The following is a 19,666-nucleotide window of genomic DNA, read 5'->3' as shown; positions in this document are numbered from 1 at the left end:
ATACGGCCCGTGACAAAAGGGCCATGCCTATATATACACACAGCTAGCATTTTTTTTCTTGGTGGTGAAAGGTGAAGGTGTATGCTAGCTCATTTTTTCTTCATGTGCACAAGAGGTGTTTGATGAAATGTGTATGAGGGATGCCACTTGATTTTATTTGATAAGATTTCTCCTCTTTTTGATCCTAAAAGGTTAGCAACTATTTTCTCGTATATACATAGTCCGTACAATACTAATTTTAGCATGGTGATTGCATCTGATACATAACTGTACTTATGATGCAGATGAGTCATCCATGGATGTACGGTAACCGATGTGCTCCCGCTTTCAAAGAGAGCGTGAATTGTTTCCTGCTTGTGGCCGAGGACAACAAGTCAAAGCAAGGTTTTATGTGTTGTCCATGTCTGAAATGTAAGAACGAAAAGGATTACTCTTGCTAAAGAGACATTAAGAGCCACCTGCTTCGGTTTGGATTCATGTCCAGCTATAATGTTTGGACCAAGCATGGAGAAGAAGGGGTTATGATGGAAGACGGCGATGAAGAAGAAGATAATGATGACCAGTACCGATCTATGTTCTCTGAATGCGATGATACCGCAATGGAAGACAATGAAGAAGAAGGAGGTGAAGAACAGGCATTCGATGATCCTGTTGATGATGATCTTCGTCGGGCCATTTCTGATGCAAGAAGAGATTGTGGCACGGATAAGGCGAGGTTGCAGTTCGACAAGATGTTAGAGGACCACCACAAATTGTTGTACCCAGGTTGTGAAGATGGGCAGAGAAAGCTGAGTAGCATATTGGAATTGCTGAAATGGAAGGCAGAGGTCGGTGTGACTGACTCGGGATTTGAAAAATTGATGATAATAGTAAAGAAGATGTTTCCAAGAAATAACGAATTGCCCGTCAGTATGTATGAAGCAAAGAAGCTTGTCTGCCCTCTAGGATTAGATCTGCAGAAAATACATGCATGCATTAATGACTGTATCCTCTACCGCGGTGAGAAGTACGAGAATTTGAATAAATGTCCGATATGCGGTGCATTGCGGTATAAGATCAGAAAAGATGACCCTGATGATGTTGAGGGCGAGCCACCCAGGAAGAGGGTTCCTACGAAGGTGATGTGGTATGCTCCAATAATACCACGGTTGAAACGTTTGTTCAGAAACAAAAAGCATGCCAAGTTGTTGCGATGGCACATGGAAGAACGTAAGAAAGACGCGATGTTGAGGCACCCCGCTGATGGTCGGCAGTGGAGAAACATCGGGAGAGAGTTCCCGGATTTTGCAGGTGAGGCAAGGAACTTATGATTTGGTCTAAGTACAGATGGCATGAATCCTTTTGGGGAGCAGAGCTGCAGTCACAGCACCTGGCCCGTGCTTACGATCGTACTCCAGAGGAAAATGATGCCATTGTGAAGAAATACAATTATGATTTTTTTCCTAAGGAGAAACCCAAGGCCCCATCATACACAGAGAAGCAAAAAGCATATGCTCTTAGTTTTCTGAACACACTATCGCAATATGACTTACATGAGAGGAAGGATGACTATACACACGCACTTGCGAAGGTAATTGAGGAGAAGAAGGATAGTGCTGGTAAGAAGAAGGATAGTGCTAGCACGAGCAAATCATCAGCAAGAAGTGTAGCCGAGAAGAAATCAAGTTCAATAAGTGCACCCCTCAAGGCCAAGCAAGCGACGACGACAGTGAAAAGGAAAGTAAGTTTCCCAGCTCGGAGCACAAGCCAAAATCGCTCCCACCACTCAAAGTGTTGCAAGTTCCCTTGGCGTACCAGGAACTTGGTCCTTTCGATATGGATGAAGCTGCGAAGCTAGCGGCTCAAATTGGCATGACCGTGGAGGACCTGATGTTCTCCGATTCAGTACCTAAGGCTGATATAGCTCCTAAATTTGTCTACAGGGCTGACTTGGTCAGCAAAGAGAGGCTGCAGAAACTGCCAACGCATATGCGGAATTTGCATCAGTGGTACCTTAATGCGTGCAAGGAGAAAACAACTTTCATCGTGGCGGATATCCCAGGAGATTATTACTTCCGAAGGGAGCAGATCCATATGGAGATGAATGAACTCTGGCAGTGTTGACGTCAGAAACCCCCTGGCGGGCAGAGATGGTCAACACGGTAGAGCCGGGAACAACTAGGGCTGCGGCTGGCCCCAGTCCCTCAGAGGGACGGCCCGCAAAGCCTCCTGGTCGCACGTCCGATGTTTATCACAAGGGCGTGCCACCGACCTATACACGGTCGGGAAGGTGTGGATGATGCCTCGCTTAGTTTCCTGCATGGCATACACGTAAACATTAAATACGAGCCTCGATCGGCTCTCAGGTTATCCTGTGAATCGGCTCAAGGAGCCGATCCACCCATGATTCGGACGAGGTTCCGAATATATGGTGGTCCTGCTTGATCAAGATAAAGCTGATTAGATCTACGACGATTTGGGGTTTTCACCGCATAATCGGATCATCCTACTCACGATTGGGCCTCGCGCTCGCGCACGGTGACCGTAAGCCGATCCTAGACAGGGCCTAAAAACCAACACGAGGTTGATCCCCGGAACATCCTTTCTAGGGCTAGCAAACGCCACCCTACACGCCGCTAGATCCTCCAACCCTTTGTAAGGCCTAACTATTGCGGATGTTAAACTAATCCTTGATGAAACAAGGAGCAACCGTAACGGATCAGATCTACTATACTATGATCAAGCGGGGTGCCGCCCCTACACCTAAGATAGGTGTAAGGGCGGCTAGATGTGCAAGGGTCGCATAACGAAAGCATGTAATTCGAGGAACAATGCTAACCCTAACACATCTAAGATAACTACGTTGCTCGCCATCAAAAAGGCTTCAGTACGAGCAACGCATGAACAACGGGGATAGGCATTACGCTGCCTAGATCGCAAGATGCGATCTAGGCAGCATGGTGCTTACCGGTAGAAACCCTCGAGACGAAGGAGTTGGCGATGCGCCGAGATTTGTTTGTGGTTGAACGTTGGTTGTTGTTTATTCCATAAACCCTAGATACATATTTATAGTCCAGCGGACTTTCTAATGTGGGCGTGCACCAAACCGTGCACGAGTAAGATTCTAACTTCTAAACTAAGATGCGATCTAATATATTACGGATACACGAGCAATTAAGCCCAACTTGGTATAAAAGGCCGATTCACGTATTTCTTCCATGTATATATCTTCAAGTCCATCTTGATCGCGGCCCACCTCTGACTCGGTCAAATTCTGGTGATAACAGGCAGTTATTCAATTTAGTCGCCCTCGACAAATATCTAATGAGTTGCTACTGCTTGTAAGTTAACTACATATAAGTTCGTGTTCATTCAGTTGTTACTGTTCATCGCATATACTCATTATATCATATGTGTTCTCTTATGCAGACTGAAGATGGTTGAATGCAGCCATAATAATGTGCACAATGTTGGGTTTGTTGACCCATATAAAGTACATCATCAAACCGTAAAGAATAAAATCGAAAAAACGGTGGAAAACCTAATGAGGTTTATAGTGGAGCAAAGCTTCTGTGAGTCAATACTCTTTCCTTACAACTACAGGTGAGAGTCTTACTGATCTATTGTGCACATTCAGTTTTTGTTACTCGATGTTAAGTCTATAATTCATGACGTCTATATAAACATGTGCAGTTTCCACTGGATTCTGCTAAACATTAAAGTTCATATGGGAATTGTTGAAGTAAGCGACCCATTGAATAGAGGCCTGGACGGGTTCCGCGACTTGCAGGAGATTCTCGAGAGGTAATTTCAATCATTGTCGCGCTATATCTTTCGTGAGACATCAATTAATCATCCATTATATTAATTCTATCATTCTTTTGCCTGGCATGGTTTGGACAGCTTTCAGGAGGTTATTACGAGTGAGCACTTCGCAGAAAAGCTAACATTTACTATTGTACCTTGTGCCCAGCAGCCACAGGGGACGAATCTATGTGGATACTACGTTTGCGAGTCCATTCGCATGTTAACCACTGAGCAGCACAACGATAATAGATTCAACGTAAGCAATAACATTCACAACTTTAATTTATTATCGTCAATACTTCGTTATCAAGATTAATACAATCATATTCATCTCATTTTCCTATATAGGTCGACCGCATGCGGGAGACCCTCCAACCACAGGAACACGAACTAGGAATTACGGAGGAACTGGCGGCATTTCTGTTGACAGAAGTAATAGACGACAAGGGTCGGTTTAGTCCAAAAGAGGCGTCGGCAGTAGGGAGCTCCATGTATATGTATTAGTTCCAATAGACGATGGGCTTTTGTCCCGGTAATCGTGAGCTCCATGTATATGTGCAAGGGAAATCTACGATTAGATCGACTTTTGCTTCCAATATTTGTTTGCTCGATCTATATATATAATGAATGAACGTATGCAACTTTTATTTTGAAATGAAAAGATGAAATAAAAGGGGGCGGTGGGGGGGTGGTGGTGCTGCCCTCAAACCCTAAAGCAGCAGCATTCTGCGCGCGCCACGTAGAGGTCCTTTTGTCGCGGGTCGTGATACGGACCGCGACAAAAGGGGCGGTCCCCTGCGCGCCCCGCGCCTGCCACGTGGTGGACCTTATGTCGCGGGTCGCTACGACCCGCGACAAAAGGGGGACCTTTTGTCGCGCCTCCCTTGTCGCGGCTGGCCGCCCGCGACAAAAGGGTCATACGACCCGCGACATTAGGCCTATTTTCCACTAGTGCACGATTCTCTATCCAGTCTTACTCCCTTGCTTTTGTCGTCGAGTCTGACAACATGCAGGGGTTTAAACTGACCCAACTGACTCAAAATCGCTCTCCCAAAACCAATACTTCCCCTGAAACTATCTATGTCTCTCTCTTGAAACCATATCATCATACATGAAATATTTAGAATTTTGGCATGTGTGACTTTCTATGAGTGAGTAGCGCTTTTTTTTTTGTAGATCCATGGGTAACTAGAGTTTAAGAGTATTTTTTTTATAATGGGCGCTTTATTACTCATAAAAAACAATTACACACAGCATCTGCATAGCTAAGATGCACACATCCATTGAAAGAGTCTCAATATTCTGGAGTGCTAAAAAAGGAGAATTGCATATCAGCATGAGCAAATGTAAAAACGCCTAAGGTGATGACGGAGGCCCAATCCGAAGATTATGCTGCCACCCATGTAGGGAAAAAGTATCACTCGCCGTGTCCTCCAACCATGTATAGACCGTCATAAACAGGTCGCGGTTCTCCACCTTCTGTAGCGCAGACAACGAACGGAGAGTAGTTATACATCTGTAGATAACATGCAAGAGAGAGAGAAAAATTATCTTTAAAAACTTTGTCATTTCTACACAGCCATAGCGACCATATAATGGCGAGCGCCCCCGCCCTAATAAACGTTCTAAATCTGTGATCGATCCCGTGAAGCCAATTACCGAAGGTGTTGGCCACACTAGTCGGGGTATACATAGCTAATTGGATGCATGACCATATAGATCTGTCAAAGCGACATTGGAAGAACAAGTGTTTAATCGTCTCATCATGTTGACAAAAAACACACTCTGTACTCACATGCCAACTGTGTTTCACGAGATTATCTTTGGTTAGGATTACTCCTCGACGACGCAAAAATCTTTGGTTAGGATTTAAGAGTATATGTTTCTGTTTTATTACTTGTATCGGTAAAAGGAAGATACAATATGCAGGTGCCCTAAAATATATTCATATCATGGCACTGCTTTATTTCATATCACATCGCCGCTTCAATTTTATTTCTGTTGTCCCATCAACCTTCACTTGGAGCGCCCATGTGCATCTCCATAATGAACAGTGTAACCTGCATATGAGATATATATAATTTCTCAGTTCGACCATAAAGACATTAATAAGGCAATGATATAGAAATCGAGCATCTTAGACAGAGTTTCTGCTTATTATAAGTTCGGTCGTCATAAAGAAATTAATTTGGAAGAGATATACAAATTCTATGGAAAAACTATTTAGATCACTTATTTCTGGACGGATATTATCAATGAAAACAAACCTGCACAGTCGCTCCCTTCAGGCAATGCATGACCACACGCATATGTAACCTTAGCCCATCTGGGCAGACTGATTCGCGCCAATTCCTGGGCTGTAAACTGGTTACAAACGGCTAGGAGGTTGAGCGATCCTCTCACTACTTGGCAGCATGCGTGGTTATGTTGCAAGAATGGCATGGGAAAACGTTTCCTCATGTAAGCCTCACAGTGTTGCATTACTGCATCCTTTTCTATGGAGGCTTGAGAACGACTTGCTAGTGCATGGTGAGAGCAAGAAGAGATCACCACGAAAACTACAAGCCAGATCACGGTTGCTGTCTTAACTACTGCCATATCGATTGTCTTTTGGGAGATTTGGCTACTTAACCTGGCAGCTAGTATGTATGTAAGAGATTTTGGGAAGGACTGTCACCCTTTGTCCCGGGTCGTCATGTATTAATAGAGGAGGACCGGTTAACCAAATCACCGGAAGATATTACATAATTAATACAATTGATCGCTATTGATAGCTGTCTAGGCTAAACTAGGAAATCTACTGATTCGGTTTATAAGACTAGTCATCTTTACTATTAAATTTGGATTAATCTGTTACGTCATACGTCGCCAATTATTTTCCAATTTAGTTTCTCAGAAATCATGAAATAAACCCGCAATCACGGTAACGCAAGGAAGAAACAGAGTCTAGACCCGCGACTAGCGCCGTCCAGCGGGGAGCCGAACCGCATCGTCATCCCATGGAACATGCCCCTTGCGTGGCTGAGATTCGGTGAAAGATTAGCACGTGGAGGACGATTCGCGTTAGGGTGCGGGAATGAAATTACCATTCCTGTAGGTAGCGGACCGGGCTGGTTGTCTTCTATGTCTGGGCACGGGATAAGGCTTTGAAGACTTAAGATTTGGGGATTTGAGGATGATTTCACGATGTGCTTCGTGAAAAAAAAATTGCACATGAGATGATTAATGTACTGGGCCATGGGCTGACATATGGGCTCAAACTTTCTTTACTTTTTTCACAGAGGTAGTAGCGGAAATTCTCAAAAAAAAAAGTAGTGGCATTTCTGGCTGGAATTTTTTCTCACCTCAATTCAATATTGGGAAACAAAACATGACAAAAACAAAATATTTGTAAAAAAACACCGGGTTTTTTTTCTACATGTAGTACACACTGAACTCAAATTGTTTGGTCACAAACATCCCGAAGATGTATACTGCTCATCCTACCTCGTCGCGGAGGGTGGCGACTCGCTAACTAACCTATTCATTTGACGTAATTGGCATCGTCAGCACGGCTGCTGTAAGCGACACGCTTCGAAATGACCAAAGATCATGATATGTTGATGGACAATCAGTAAAATAAAACCAAACTGCTTTGAAAATTCAATTTGGCTCCTAGGTGCGTATGCTCCCTCTATCAGAAAATTATATTTTGAAATGTCGCAAATTTGGACAAAAAAATCTACATATAAGTGTGTTCGTGAAGTTTCGCGCGAAACCAATATTTTTTTTTTGATCTATGTAAAAAAGAGAAATTTTATCTTCTAAAAAAGCTTATTTTTAGCATTCAATTTTGTGGTTTTTACACACATCACACGATAAAGTCCAAGTTTCATGAAACGACATTGTGAGAACGTAGCACGTAAAGATTTACGTGCAAATTTTGTGTTTCAACTTTTTTTACGAACTTCAAAGTATGTGTAGCAAGCATTTCAAAATAAAGGGAGCATATGCTCCGATGTGTCAAAACAACACTACCAAACTGTTTTCGAGATATATGAACTGAAGTCTATTCGTAGCAACGCACGGGTATTGTGCTAGTAATGCATAGTATCATATAGAAGTATCATGTGTATAATATTACTATATATTATTATGTCCACAATGCATTGTATCATAATTAATTTGTAGAATCTCAATGCAAATATATGTACAAGATTTGTTTGGCATTAAACTTTCTAGTACTACGTGCAATACTACAGTTGTACATATGATAATATTATCATCTCACTTGCCACATTAGTTTTTTTGCATGCATGTGATGAATGATACTACCGGTAGTCTAATGCAACGATACACAAGATTAAAGAGAGATGATATGCTGATGTCATGGCTGATGTCAAGACTAGTCTAGGCCGAAGCTTACTATGGGCCACTTCTTTTGGGCTTATTAAAGAGCTTCTAGGTTCAGAGGAGCTGAAGCCCAAAAGAAGTGAAAAATTCTGGGTAGCTTCTCCCCACCGCTGGGCTGCTCCGTAGTGCAAATTTGCAGGTCCGGAGAAAACTGGTCGAGGGCAGCTTCCCGGGCTTCTCAAGAATGAACGAACCGCTTGCTGCAAATACTTCTATCTATCCTGGTTATTTAACCCAGATCTGCCACCGAGATGCTGAATCATTTTCTTGTTTCCGTCCCGAGCTGGCCCAACCAACCGATCTATCTTTGATTCCCCGTCTCTTTCCCTAGTTGACCCACACACATCGCTCCCTCGTCCGAGTGTTTCTCCACCGCCGGCTGCCGGGCCGCGCTGAGTTCCATTGTTCCCGCTCGCCGCAACGATTAGCAGCTCCTCCCGCCTGCCCTCCTTTAGGAGCTCTACCCCAGCGCCGCTAGCCCTCAACTTTGCCTAGGATTCTATCCCAGCTCAGCCTTGATCCAGGAGCCAGTCGCCAGGGGCACAACCCGTGCGCCCCCACAATGGAGCTACAACTCGTCATCGGCCAGTTCACCTTGCCGTGGAGCCCCCACCGCAGCCCCGGCAAGACATTGCCATGTTGATGGAATGGAGCGCCTTCTGATGGCAGTTGTTGTCTCGTGTCAGGAAATAACACTACGGGAAAACAAGACTTTTTCGTGAAACTATTTGCACGGCAAAGGACCCTATATGCATGGCAAAGGTCGCACGACAATGCCATTGACGGCAAAGGTTTCTTTACCGTGTGAGTCGCCAACGTTGCACGGCAAAGGCGTTACCGTGCGACGCCGCATGGAAAACGCCGCTTCTTTACCGTGTGCCAAACATGTTTTATCTAATAAAAACCCAAACTAGCTGGTTTGGAATTAATTCGAACGTAGGACGCAGAGTAGAGAAAGCGTGCAACCTTGCCACTAGGCTAAGTGTTCGTTTGTTGATAACTATACCACATCACGCCTTTTGAGCTGAGAAGAAATCCAGTTTTGACATATTTGTCGTGTGCTTACACTAGGCAAAGGCTTCTTTGCCGTGCGTTTGTTAAAAACACTAGGCACATGCTTGTTTTGCCGTGCGTTTGTTAAAAACACTAGGCAAAGGCGCGCACGGCGATGCCTTTTGTGCTTTGCCGTGTTCGGCGGCTTTGCTGTGCGCCTAGATACGGCTTTGACATCGATATTTTTTTCTTGTGCGTCCTGAGGGGTCTTTGCCCTCAAGAGATCTTTGTCGTGTGTTTTTCTTCATTCTTTGCCATGCCGCCATTCTTTGCCGTGCGGTGACAAGGTATTAACTTATCAATGCCTATGGATTATAGGCTAGGGTTTAGTTGGAAGTAGAGGGCAAGTAGATCTCGAAGGTTTCAGCCGAAAAGTACTCGACGATTATGAAAACTAGGGTTTGCAGACAATGATTCGATGATCTCTTCGTCTCTCGACTCCCCCTTTATATAGGAGGCAGAACCGAGGGTTTCGTTTCGTACAAGTTACAGAGTCCGGGACGGTTTCTAACTCATCCCGCCATATTACAAATAGCACTCCCTATTACAACTCTAACTTTCCTTAATATATCTTGGGCTCCCGAATCTTCTTATTCTTCGGGTAATGGGCCTTCAATAAACCCCGGGTACTATCTTCGGCAGGCCCATTTGGGATGCCTATGTCAGTAGCCCCCGAGATTTTGCTTGAATCGTAGAGTCAGGGAAAATCTCCACTGTTTATTTTTATCCAAGAGCTTTAACTTTTTTATATTTCTTCATATAAAATTCTATATTGTACAGGGATAATGGTAATTGGGGCTAGTTCATCTGACGGATCAGGTACTAGTTAACTGCTCTAGTGGCAATCCGCAAAAACCTACTTCAAGATCACGTCCCCGGACATGATCTCGGGATACTGGTGCAAACTTCGACGAGTGCCGCTTAAGGTCTTACCATTCCGTCGAGTCCCAGTCAAATTTATCGAGTACCTAACGCGTCCGTTAGGATTTTTCTTCGTATCTGTTGATACGGATAAAAGTAGCAGAGTGCAGTCTTCGGCGATGCCACGCCCAGCAGAATGGATCTGGGGTCTTACCTTCGCAATTTTGCGACATTCAGAAATTGATCGCAACTTTGGCGTTCTGAGAATTTATTGTCGAGTGCTTTTCCGGCTGTTAGAATGGCACATTTTATCGAGTCAAATATGACTTATATTGCTCTCCCGATGGGAGTATATGTAGAGTTAATTATAACTCGAAATATACTCTCTTGCTTTTCTATCTTTTTTCTTTTTTTAATTTCATCGGGCACGCGAACAGCGTTCCCGATGGGAGTAGCCCCCGAGGCTACAGCCAAGAACTTGTGCTTGGTTGTAGGCTCAACATTTTAGTCCACCTTGTCTCTATATTGTCATTATTTCCCGATATGATTTTCTTTTCATCTCTCTTTTCTTTTTTTTTTTATTATTTGTCAGCTTTTTTGAGTCGGTCACGCGAACATGCGCTCCCGATGGAGTAGCTCTCGCGGCTTTACAGCCAAGAACCAGTGCTTGATCGTAGGGCTCAACATTTTCATATTTGCCATTGCCGAAAGTTTTCGTTTTTTCGAGGTAGCTCCGAGCATTTCGGGCAAAAACTTGTCTCTCACCAAAGGCCCCGGCATGCATTCAAACAACTCATCCTGTCGCCATTCTCCTTTCTCTCGTATCACATATATTTTCCTCGTCAAATTTTTCTTCACCTCTATCGACCGGGCCTGATATTTTTTCCAGCTGTGTGGGTCCATCGTCTGCCACCAAAGATTGGACACGTCGTGCGGCAGCGGGGGACACACGTCCTCCGCTTTTTCCGGTCGCACGTGCGGTAACGCCTATTCCCAGCTAGTAACACTTTTTTGCCCTTGTAACCTAGAAAGTCAATCTCTCACCATCACTACTTCTCATCCACCCGCACACTCGCTTTCACCCAATTTTATAGATAAACCCGTCTTCAACTTCTCCTGCTTCATCCTGCTCGCTTGCGCGCTCACCTGCTCCTCTTCGCAGATCCCCTCTCGCGCCCACCTTTCGCTCGATTTCCCGCTTCTCGCAACATTGCTTCTAACTACCAGTCGCGGATGCCGCCGTGCGGCCGTTGACCCTGCCACTAAGACTCTGCAGGTCCACGATGGCCGCTGAAGATCTTGAGTGGAAGAGCTCCAGATCTCCAACCAAAGACGCTCAACTCGATGAGAAGGCTTGCACCGATGATAGTTAAGGAAGGCGCCATCCAGTTCACTGAAGTGTTAACTGTCCCTCCTTCAGCTTCCAACTCGATGGAGTATCGTACAGGTTTCGTTGACTCATCTTATCCGCCGGCCTCTGCTACCCCAATCCACAGTGATTCCTCCCGCGGTCCTCTTCTTTGTCTATGGGATTCAACTCGATCATCCACACCTGACCCATTCCATTCATCTCTATTTATTTTATCACCCTTTGCGAATGCTTTTGGAGTCGTCCCCACTGGCCTTCTGGAAACGCATCTTTCTGCTCGCTAGATATGGTCTCACAACGCCACCTTATAACTGAGGTGGAAGTATTCATATCTCGTACCGATGTCGACATTCACTTCAACGCCCTGCTCTGCATGGCCCAAGAAGTGGCGTGAGGCTCTTACATTGGCACCAGAAGTCAACCGTTGGAGCACAACATAGTTCCTTCGACGGAATCAAGATCCACGCCGTCGCTCTGGGATGCCGAGCTTCCAGGAAGAGAAAGGCGATGAGGCGCCTACGTCTCGATTCGCCACCCAAAATACTCGAGGCAGAGCTATCGTGTCCAAATCAACTACTTACTTTGAGGATTGAGGCAGCCTCTTCAGGCTTCGAAAATCCCTTGACGATTCCGTGCAAAAATGACGCCAATTAGTTCCTGCCATTTTCCACCAAGGACTTGGAGAAGCTGGTCCGAAGATTCTCTCGCACTCGGCACAGATCCAGTTCCTTCTTCTGTCGCAGTGAACCATACACCAGCCAATCCACTCCTCTCCAAGGCATTTTGCCTTCGAGTTTATCTTGTTGCTCTTTTTCTTCCCGCATCTCATTGTATTGCTCACCTCTTTATCTTTCGTTGTTTATTTTCTCAGACCATCCTAGTATAACTTCCCTTCTCCTTCCCGAGGGTGGAGAGTCGAGAATGACCGGCCTTGCCGACGATACCAGGGCTCTTCCTGTCTCCCGAAACGTGCTCGCGGCTCTCACAATCGCGCGGCTTCACATGAGAGGGTTGAGTCCGAAGCCAGTGATCGACCAACTCCTCCTCCCGTCCAGTTTCTCCGAAGAACAAAAGGAAAAAGACTCAAGCCTCGAGATTCTGCATTTAAGGTCGGAGTAGTTGTTCCTTCGATCCGAAGGCGCTTATGATCCTTATTTGAGTCCCATCAGCTCGTGGTCAGTCAATTTCATCTTCCTCCTTTTGATGTACCAAAGATTTAACCTGTCTTGCTTTTGTACCGTCGCTATTTTTTTTTACTAGTGATGAGGAAGAAGTACCGCCATGCACTGTAGTTCTCTCGGACCAAACACGTCACGCACAATGTCGTTTGTTTCGCACACGCAGATAGAAGGATGATGAGCATCGCCTCCCCAACAAAACGCCGTCACTACTATCGCCATCGAGCTCCTTGTCCTTCGCCAAAAAGGGCAGGTTGAATGATCGTTGAGCCTCCTCCTCAACTTAGTGCATTCTTCCTCGCAGCTTTTGGATGATGCAAGTTTATCAGAGATCCATATTTCCTCGATTTTGCTTGTGCGACCTTTACCTTTGTAATGCCAAGTTTTTCCTTCTTTTCTTCTTCTTTGACAGCCTATGATCAAGGATCTTATCCGCATCGGGTCCCAATTTCATTTGGCAACACTAGTATGCCAAGACAGAGTCAAAGGTGACGATCTTTGTATACTTGCGCTTTTTCCTTGGTTTTTACCTCGCTTTGTCGCTTATTTTTGATCTTTCTTCTTCCTTTTCCTTTCAACACGTGAAATCCTGATGAGCTAACTAACGCGCCAGACACTTTCGGAATCTTGAGAGAAAGTGAAACGGCTCGCAAGAAGAGCTGAGCTTGTCCGCTGCGAAGCCGTAGCTGAAGCTGATGATGCCAAAGCAAGTACAACAGTGTCGAAGAATTGCAGAAAGGCTCAAAGATGCTGAACTGCTCTGCACTGAGCAAAAATGCATGAGCCGCCGACGAACAAGGATCATCAAGCGTCGAATCTCGCAAAGTCGTACGACGCTGAGTAATATCACTTGATCCCTTCTATTTTGTTTGCACTTCTTGCTTTCGGCTTTTGACTAATGATGTTCGTTTGCGTGGCAGCCCAAACCAACCAAGATTTTGACCTGAGAAAGCCCGTCAATGACCTCTTCTGACGACTATCCTCTTCTGAGAGTCCATGGATCGCGAGATCTCGGAAGGCATGGCTAATGCCGCGGGCTTTAGTCGTGCGTTGTTCCTACTTTCTTCCCGAAGAAAGAGGAACCTTCACTTCCTTGACCTCGCCAAGATGTTCAATACATCAGAAGATCTTGGGCTGAAGCCTGCCACGAGAACATGATTAGGCAGTCTGAAAATACTCGTTTGCTCGTTGCCGATGTCGGCCAGTGATTCTCGACTGACGCAAGGTTGGCATACACCGACTCCGATAGAACGTAGAGGTGAAGTCACCGATGAAGGCGCTAAGCCCAATACGAAGAAAATCTTGCGTATCTCGGGATCCAAGCCAACTGCTCACCTTCAGTTCTGCTCAAGGCCGAGGCCTAGTTGCATGCCTGCTTTTCTTTGCTTTGCTCTTGTCGCCAAAGTAGTCTTGACGACACGTATTTCCCTAGCTCCACCGTAGTGTCCTTGTAATTATTCTCGAGAGACTAATGAAGAACTCTATCTTTGCCTGTTTTTAATGTTGTTCCGCTAAATTCTGTCTGATATTTGATAACTACACTCCAACTCATTACTCCTTCCAATGCTTTCGCCTTCTTCCCGCCAGGAGAGCAACATTCATCGACATCCGCACTGCCGATGATACCTTGTCGCAAGAATTCGAATGATCTTTCGACAACAACTTCGCATGCGATAAAGCAAACACCTGTGATGATGGAGCAGCCTCAAATCATCTCGAGTCAGAAAGCTTGCCTTCACAATAAGCCCGCGAGGCTCGTGGCTGGCTTGGTGAGATTGCCGTTTCGAAGTCGGTAAGCTGCCACTCGAGAAAATTTCCATGCTCGAGTTAATGAATGAGGCCATGCAGCATATGTCGTGTATGTTTGTTCTCGTCTTGTGATATCTTCATCTTCGCGCTATTGTCTCCTGGTCGTCCTTCTAGCAGTTGATAGGTGCCTTTATTGATGCCTGCCGCCGAGGAAGAGAGGGTAAACACTAGGACAAACCTCCTCGTCAATCTTTCCTCGGACCATGGTTCTTGTTTTGGCCACCCGAGAGACCCGCCAAATTACCAGATTTCGTGATCACACTTCAAACCCGTGATCTCCTTCCACTTCGTACCAAAACCTTATCTGTGTAGGCTTCAACTCCAGCCTTAATGTCCCACCAAAAACTCTTCCCAATTGATGGAAAGGTTCAAGATGCTCGCCAGATCCACGATTTTGGTCGGGTACAGCCGTAACTGCAGTTTGCATGATTTGCTCTTTATCTCATAGTCCTGATCTGCACCAAAGCTTCGACCTTGCCCAAGTTATCAGAGGGTTCATCAAAAGGTAAACGCCGGAGAGTTGGTGTCTGATAGGATTAACACGAAGGTTACACCTATAGCCGAAGAAATGATTGAGGACCTCTTTCGATGGATGCTCGACTTTTGGCCGATGGCCATTATGCCGACTTTCTCGGTGTCGCTCCTAGGAGAACAGAGTTACTCCTTGATGACATACTGAATCAGACTAGTTATTTGCTTCTTGTAGAAATTTCTTCTTTGTAGTCCATGACTATATTGCAAAGTGCAACCATTATATTTGCGGCTACTGGTTTCTCAGTGCTCCCGAGTGTTCTGACTTTTTACTATATTTGTATATTCTACGTAGGTTATGGACCAAGGCATTTATATATTGAAGGCAAATATGAGCCCTGAGGCTTTATTCGAGTACTGTTTGTATTTTTATTGACTCACACGAGGTATTTGAATACCAAGGCAAGATTTTTCTTCTTTTTGATATGATGAACTATATTGAAATTCGCCGAGCTAGAGGACTTTGATCATGACAAAGAAAAGGTGATAGGGCCACTATCTTTATTATATTGCAGCACCGCCAGTCCGGCTCATTGAAAACCTTCTTCGCCCTCACTGTGCCCAAAAGGAAAAGAGTGCGTCTGAAACTCATGGGCTTTCATACATTGAAGTTTTACAAGGACTATATTTCGATTTAGGCGAGAACCGCCCGGCTGCTTGCCACGTTCCAGGGGTTTGGCTCCTCCACCCCGTCTTCTGTCCCTATCCCGCATGCCCTCCTCCGATTACTCTGCGATGATGACAAGGGCTCGAGCCACGGTGACTCGAGTTTTTCATGACTTTTTGTGTGAGTCAAGAACTCAGGTCGCCCACCGGAAAGATTCGGCCGTGAAACGCCGACCGTGTATATTCTTCAAGTCCCGTTGATATTTGGTTACTCGAGACAGCAGTCCATCATCTCGAGCTTCATCAAGCGCGCCCACACTGCTTCTAATGTCTTTTCTGACGCTTTCTGTCACTCCACACACGGGAGAGTTATGCTCATCTCGATTGGTAGTACCGGCTTCGCTCCATGTACCAGTAAAACGGAGTTTCGGTGTCGCTGTATTTGGAGCTGTTCGGATGCTCCACAACACACTGGTAGTTCTTCGTGCCGTATGTCGAGCTTTTTTAGTGGTCCTAACAAGCGCTTCTTGATGCCATTGCAGATGATGCCATTGCTTTCTCACTTGCCCATTGGTTTGAGGATGTGCAACTGATGCAAAGTTCAGCTTGATACCCACCTCTTCGCAATAGTCTTTGAATTCATTGACGCGAAGTTGTCGTCGTTGTCTGTGACTATGCGTCAGGCACTCCAAACCTGAAGACGAGGTCTTTACGAATTTTACTGCGATGCTCCGTCTGGTGAATTTATCGGTCTCGCCTTATCCACTTTGTGAATTTGTCGTACAGCTACTTCAGCAATGTATTCCTTTTTCCTCCTGGCGACGATTGATCGTGGACTTAACCACCACATGATCCCCATTGTGCAAAAGGGCCAATGACGACAGGTATTGGTGCTAGCTCCACTGCTGAGAGTGAGGTTTTGAGCGGCAAACCTTTGACGACACGGCTGCAGCTCGCATTCATGTCCTTAGCGTCCTCTATTGCCGTCAACTTATGAGATCCCGTCTAAAAACCTTGCTCATGAGAGTGTCGTATCACTTTTGTAGGCCATATGTTCTTCATGCACGCCCTTAGAATTATTCTTCCTTCTTCTATGTATTCACTCTTTGCAAGATTTCGCCTCAAATACTTCGCCGTGATAGATTCTCCCTTAACCACCGTGAGAGCTTTGAGCTCGGATTACTCGCCTTGTCTCAACTCGGATCATCCTGTATTTTTTCCCGAGATATATGATATGGCTGTTCGCATCCATGGAGTCCGATTACTGTAGGACCAGGTCTTGCTTCTTCTTCTTCTTCCTCTTGCTTCTCCTGATAGCCCCCAGGGTTTCTTCCTTCTTTTTTGATTTTGTCGCCTTCACAAGGATCTCTCTTCATCTCCTCCCAAAATACACTCGGTGGACCAAGGCACCACGACCGATGTTTGCAAGAACGCTTCGCTTGTCGCGTGTTCAATCTGCTTAATATGTTTTATTTGCATCCATCGAACAATTTCCTCGAGCTCATTGTGCCACTCTTGTATGCCTATCATGTTATCATTGACTGCGTCACATTGGTTCAAACTCTGCTGAGCTACCAATCATGAGTCGCCAAAGATTTTTAGTCGAGTTGTTCACAGCTTTCGCCGATCTTCATCCTCGTGGTATGAGAGCCTTATATCCTCGCTTCATTATTAGATGCGTTGAGGAACGTCATACGAAGATGATTCCAATTTGTCGCCTTCAGGTGATATGAGTACTACTCACTGCGCCAGCTCCTTCGAGCCTCTGGACCCATCGAAGTTCATGGTCCATGTTCCTCACAAACTGGGTCCTATTTTGCACTCCACTCACTCTCAAGGAAGTCCAGAGTATTTGCACTTTATTGTTTTCTCTTTTTCATACTGATGTCCCGAGGAAAGTTCTATTCCTCAAAGGGAGACACGACCTCGTGAGCTTCATTGTCAGAGATGTTGATAAGTAGTTTCATTGACCACTATGATCTGCGGCGTGAAAAATAGTGTTAATTTTCGTCAATGTCCGTGAATACCCATATGCCAGCTTTTGGCATCGAGGGCACCTCCGTTTGAGAGCTATAAGACCTCCGCCACGACGTATACCGGTCACACCTCATGGATTTTCCTTCTTCCTTCTTCGACAACTACCACCTGCTACACCAGATTTGGGCGTGGCTGCAATATGCACAGAGAGGTTCTTTTCCTTAGAGCCACTAAGATTGGTGGTGTCGATATTTTTCGCTTAGATCTTCAAAGCTCGATCAGTCTTCTTCGCTCCACCGGAATTTATCTCCTTGCTTTATCAGCGCATAAAATGGTAGTGTTTTCTCCTAACTCGACAGACGAGACCGCTTCGGAGCCGCGACTGCCCAGATAGCTGTCGATTTCTTTCAACTTCGCTGGCTTCCTCATTGTTACTATGGTTTGTATTTTGTCGGGATTTGCTCATCAATCCCTCTTGCTGAAACTAGAAATCCCGAAGTTCTCCTCGCTGGGACCCCAAAAGAACACTTGGCCGGGTTCAGCTTGAGGCAGAATTTGTCGAGGTTGTCAAAAGCTTCTTTGAGATCCTCGATCAGCTGTTGCTCCCTTTTGATGCGTTATGACGACATCATCGACGTATACTTGCACGTTTTTCCCCATCTGTGTTGCTAACCACTTCTGCATCATCCTCTCGATATGTTGCTCCCGCATTTTTTAGACCAAGGGTACATTGTCTTGTAGCAAACCACCGTAAGGTGTAACAAACGTGTCTTGGTTTCTCATCATCTTCTTTAATCTGACCTGGCTATAACCGCAGTATGCATCCAAAAAGGAAAGACGTTCCATAACCTGCCGCGGAGTCGATAATTTGATCGATCCTCGGGAGGGGAAGTGATCCTTAGGGCAATGTTTGTTGAGACACGGAAGTCGACTGCATTATGCGAAGGACCCGCTCGTGTTTTCTTTGGCACCATCACTGGGTTAGCTACCCATGTGGCTTCAGTAGATATCTCTCCTCGATAAAACCATGCCTCTCAGTCGATTATTTACTTCATATAGCATGATCTGGCGGCTTAGTTCTAAAGTGCAATGTAGTTGTCCCGATTGGTTTCACTGTTGATCCAAATTTAGTGGTGTTCTGCGTTCGGTACTCCTCGGCATGTCACGCCGGACACCATAAGATTTTCCAGCTCCACTGGAGGAACCGAACGCAGCGCGCTTTCCTATGCGATATCCATGTTGTTTGCAATGGATGTCGTCTTTTTGGATCCGCCGGTGAATCTGAAACTTCAGAATTTTTTCTGCTGAAAGTTGATTCCCTGAGTCAGCCTCCGACGCCCGCATTGTAATCAGTCATCTCTTCGACGCCTGGCAGACTCACAGCATCCTGGTTAAGCCTCACAATCGATGGAAGTCCTTGTCGACTTTATCGCCTAAAGTAAAACTCCCTTTGACCGTGATTATCCCCAGTCCAGGCAATCTCCATAATGTATGGGACAGGTGAGACCAGAACTAGCGTATACGTCCCAACAAAGCGTGGTACTGCGATGGGAAATCCACGACTTCAAACTCCCGCCTCGATTCTATAATTCTTCGGTTCCAAATCGAACGTCGAGGTTGATCTTCCCACGGTAACTTGGTTTGGTAGATGTCGGAACCGGTTCGTTGGCTTCAGGTTTACAGATATGTTCATCCAATGTATCTGCATGCATGAGGTTTAAGCTGCTGCCACCATCTATGAATACTCGAGAATGTCAAATCCTTGCGATAACCGCCGGCAGAATGAGGCCCAATCGCTCTGGCCGAGTGGAACTTTTGTTGTGGTGTCCGCTTATGGTGAAGCCGATGTCTTTGTCTCAGACTAATTGAGGTACTCAACTGTTGGTGGAGGCATTTTCTCTGCCATGAACACCTTGTCATGTAGATTACTTTTTGAGTCCCGTCCAGATGGCCTTCCGAATCATCACATTCTCTCCGCGTTGGAGTTAGGATCAACATAGGTGGTGGTGCTTATGCTGCCGCTATTCCGAGCTGGTGTTGATTGCTCTCTCTCGTAATCGCGGGAGGTGGCGGTAGATGAATTTCGCTCCCAGGCTCCCGAGGG

The 19,666-nt window shown here is 45.6% G+C and overlaps 1 protein-coding gene across 1 annotated transcript in view; it reads left to right on the top strand.

Moving 5' to 3' along the window:
• Positions 1–1,815: 1,815 nt before the first annotated feature.
• LOC124689474 overlaps positions 1,816–19,666 on the top strand; it is a 35,445-nt gene continuing 17,594 nt past the window's right edge. The window contains exons 1-5 of the mRNA XM_047222999.1: positions 1,816–2,096; positions 3,409–3,453; positions 3,673–3,783; positions 3,883–3,937; positions 4,135–4,234. Coding sequence (XP_047078955.1) covers positions 1,816–2,096; positions 3,409–3,453; positions 3,673–3,783; positions 3,883–3,937; positions 4,135–4,234 — 592 coding nt within the window. The remainder of the gene's footprint in view (positions 2,097–3,408; positions 3,454–3,672; positions 3,784–3,882; positions 3,938–4,134; positions 4,235–19,666) is intronic.

Source organism: Lolium rigidum, chromosome 2, assembly GCF_022539505.1.
Source record: "Lolium rigidum isolate FL_2022 chromosome 2, APGP_CSIRO_Lrig_0.1, whole genome shotgun sequence".
Taxonomy (NCBI): domain Eukaryota; kingdom Viridiplantae; phylum Streptophyta; class Magnoliopsida; order Poales; family Poaceae; genus Lolium; species Lolium rigidum.
This window is presented reverse-complemented; position numbering and strand designations above follow the sequence as displayed.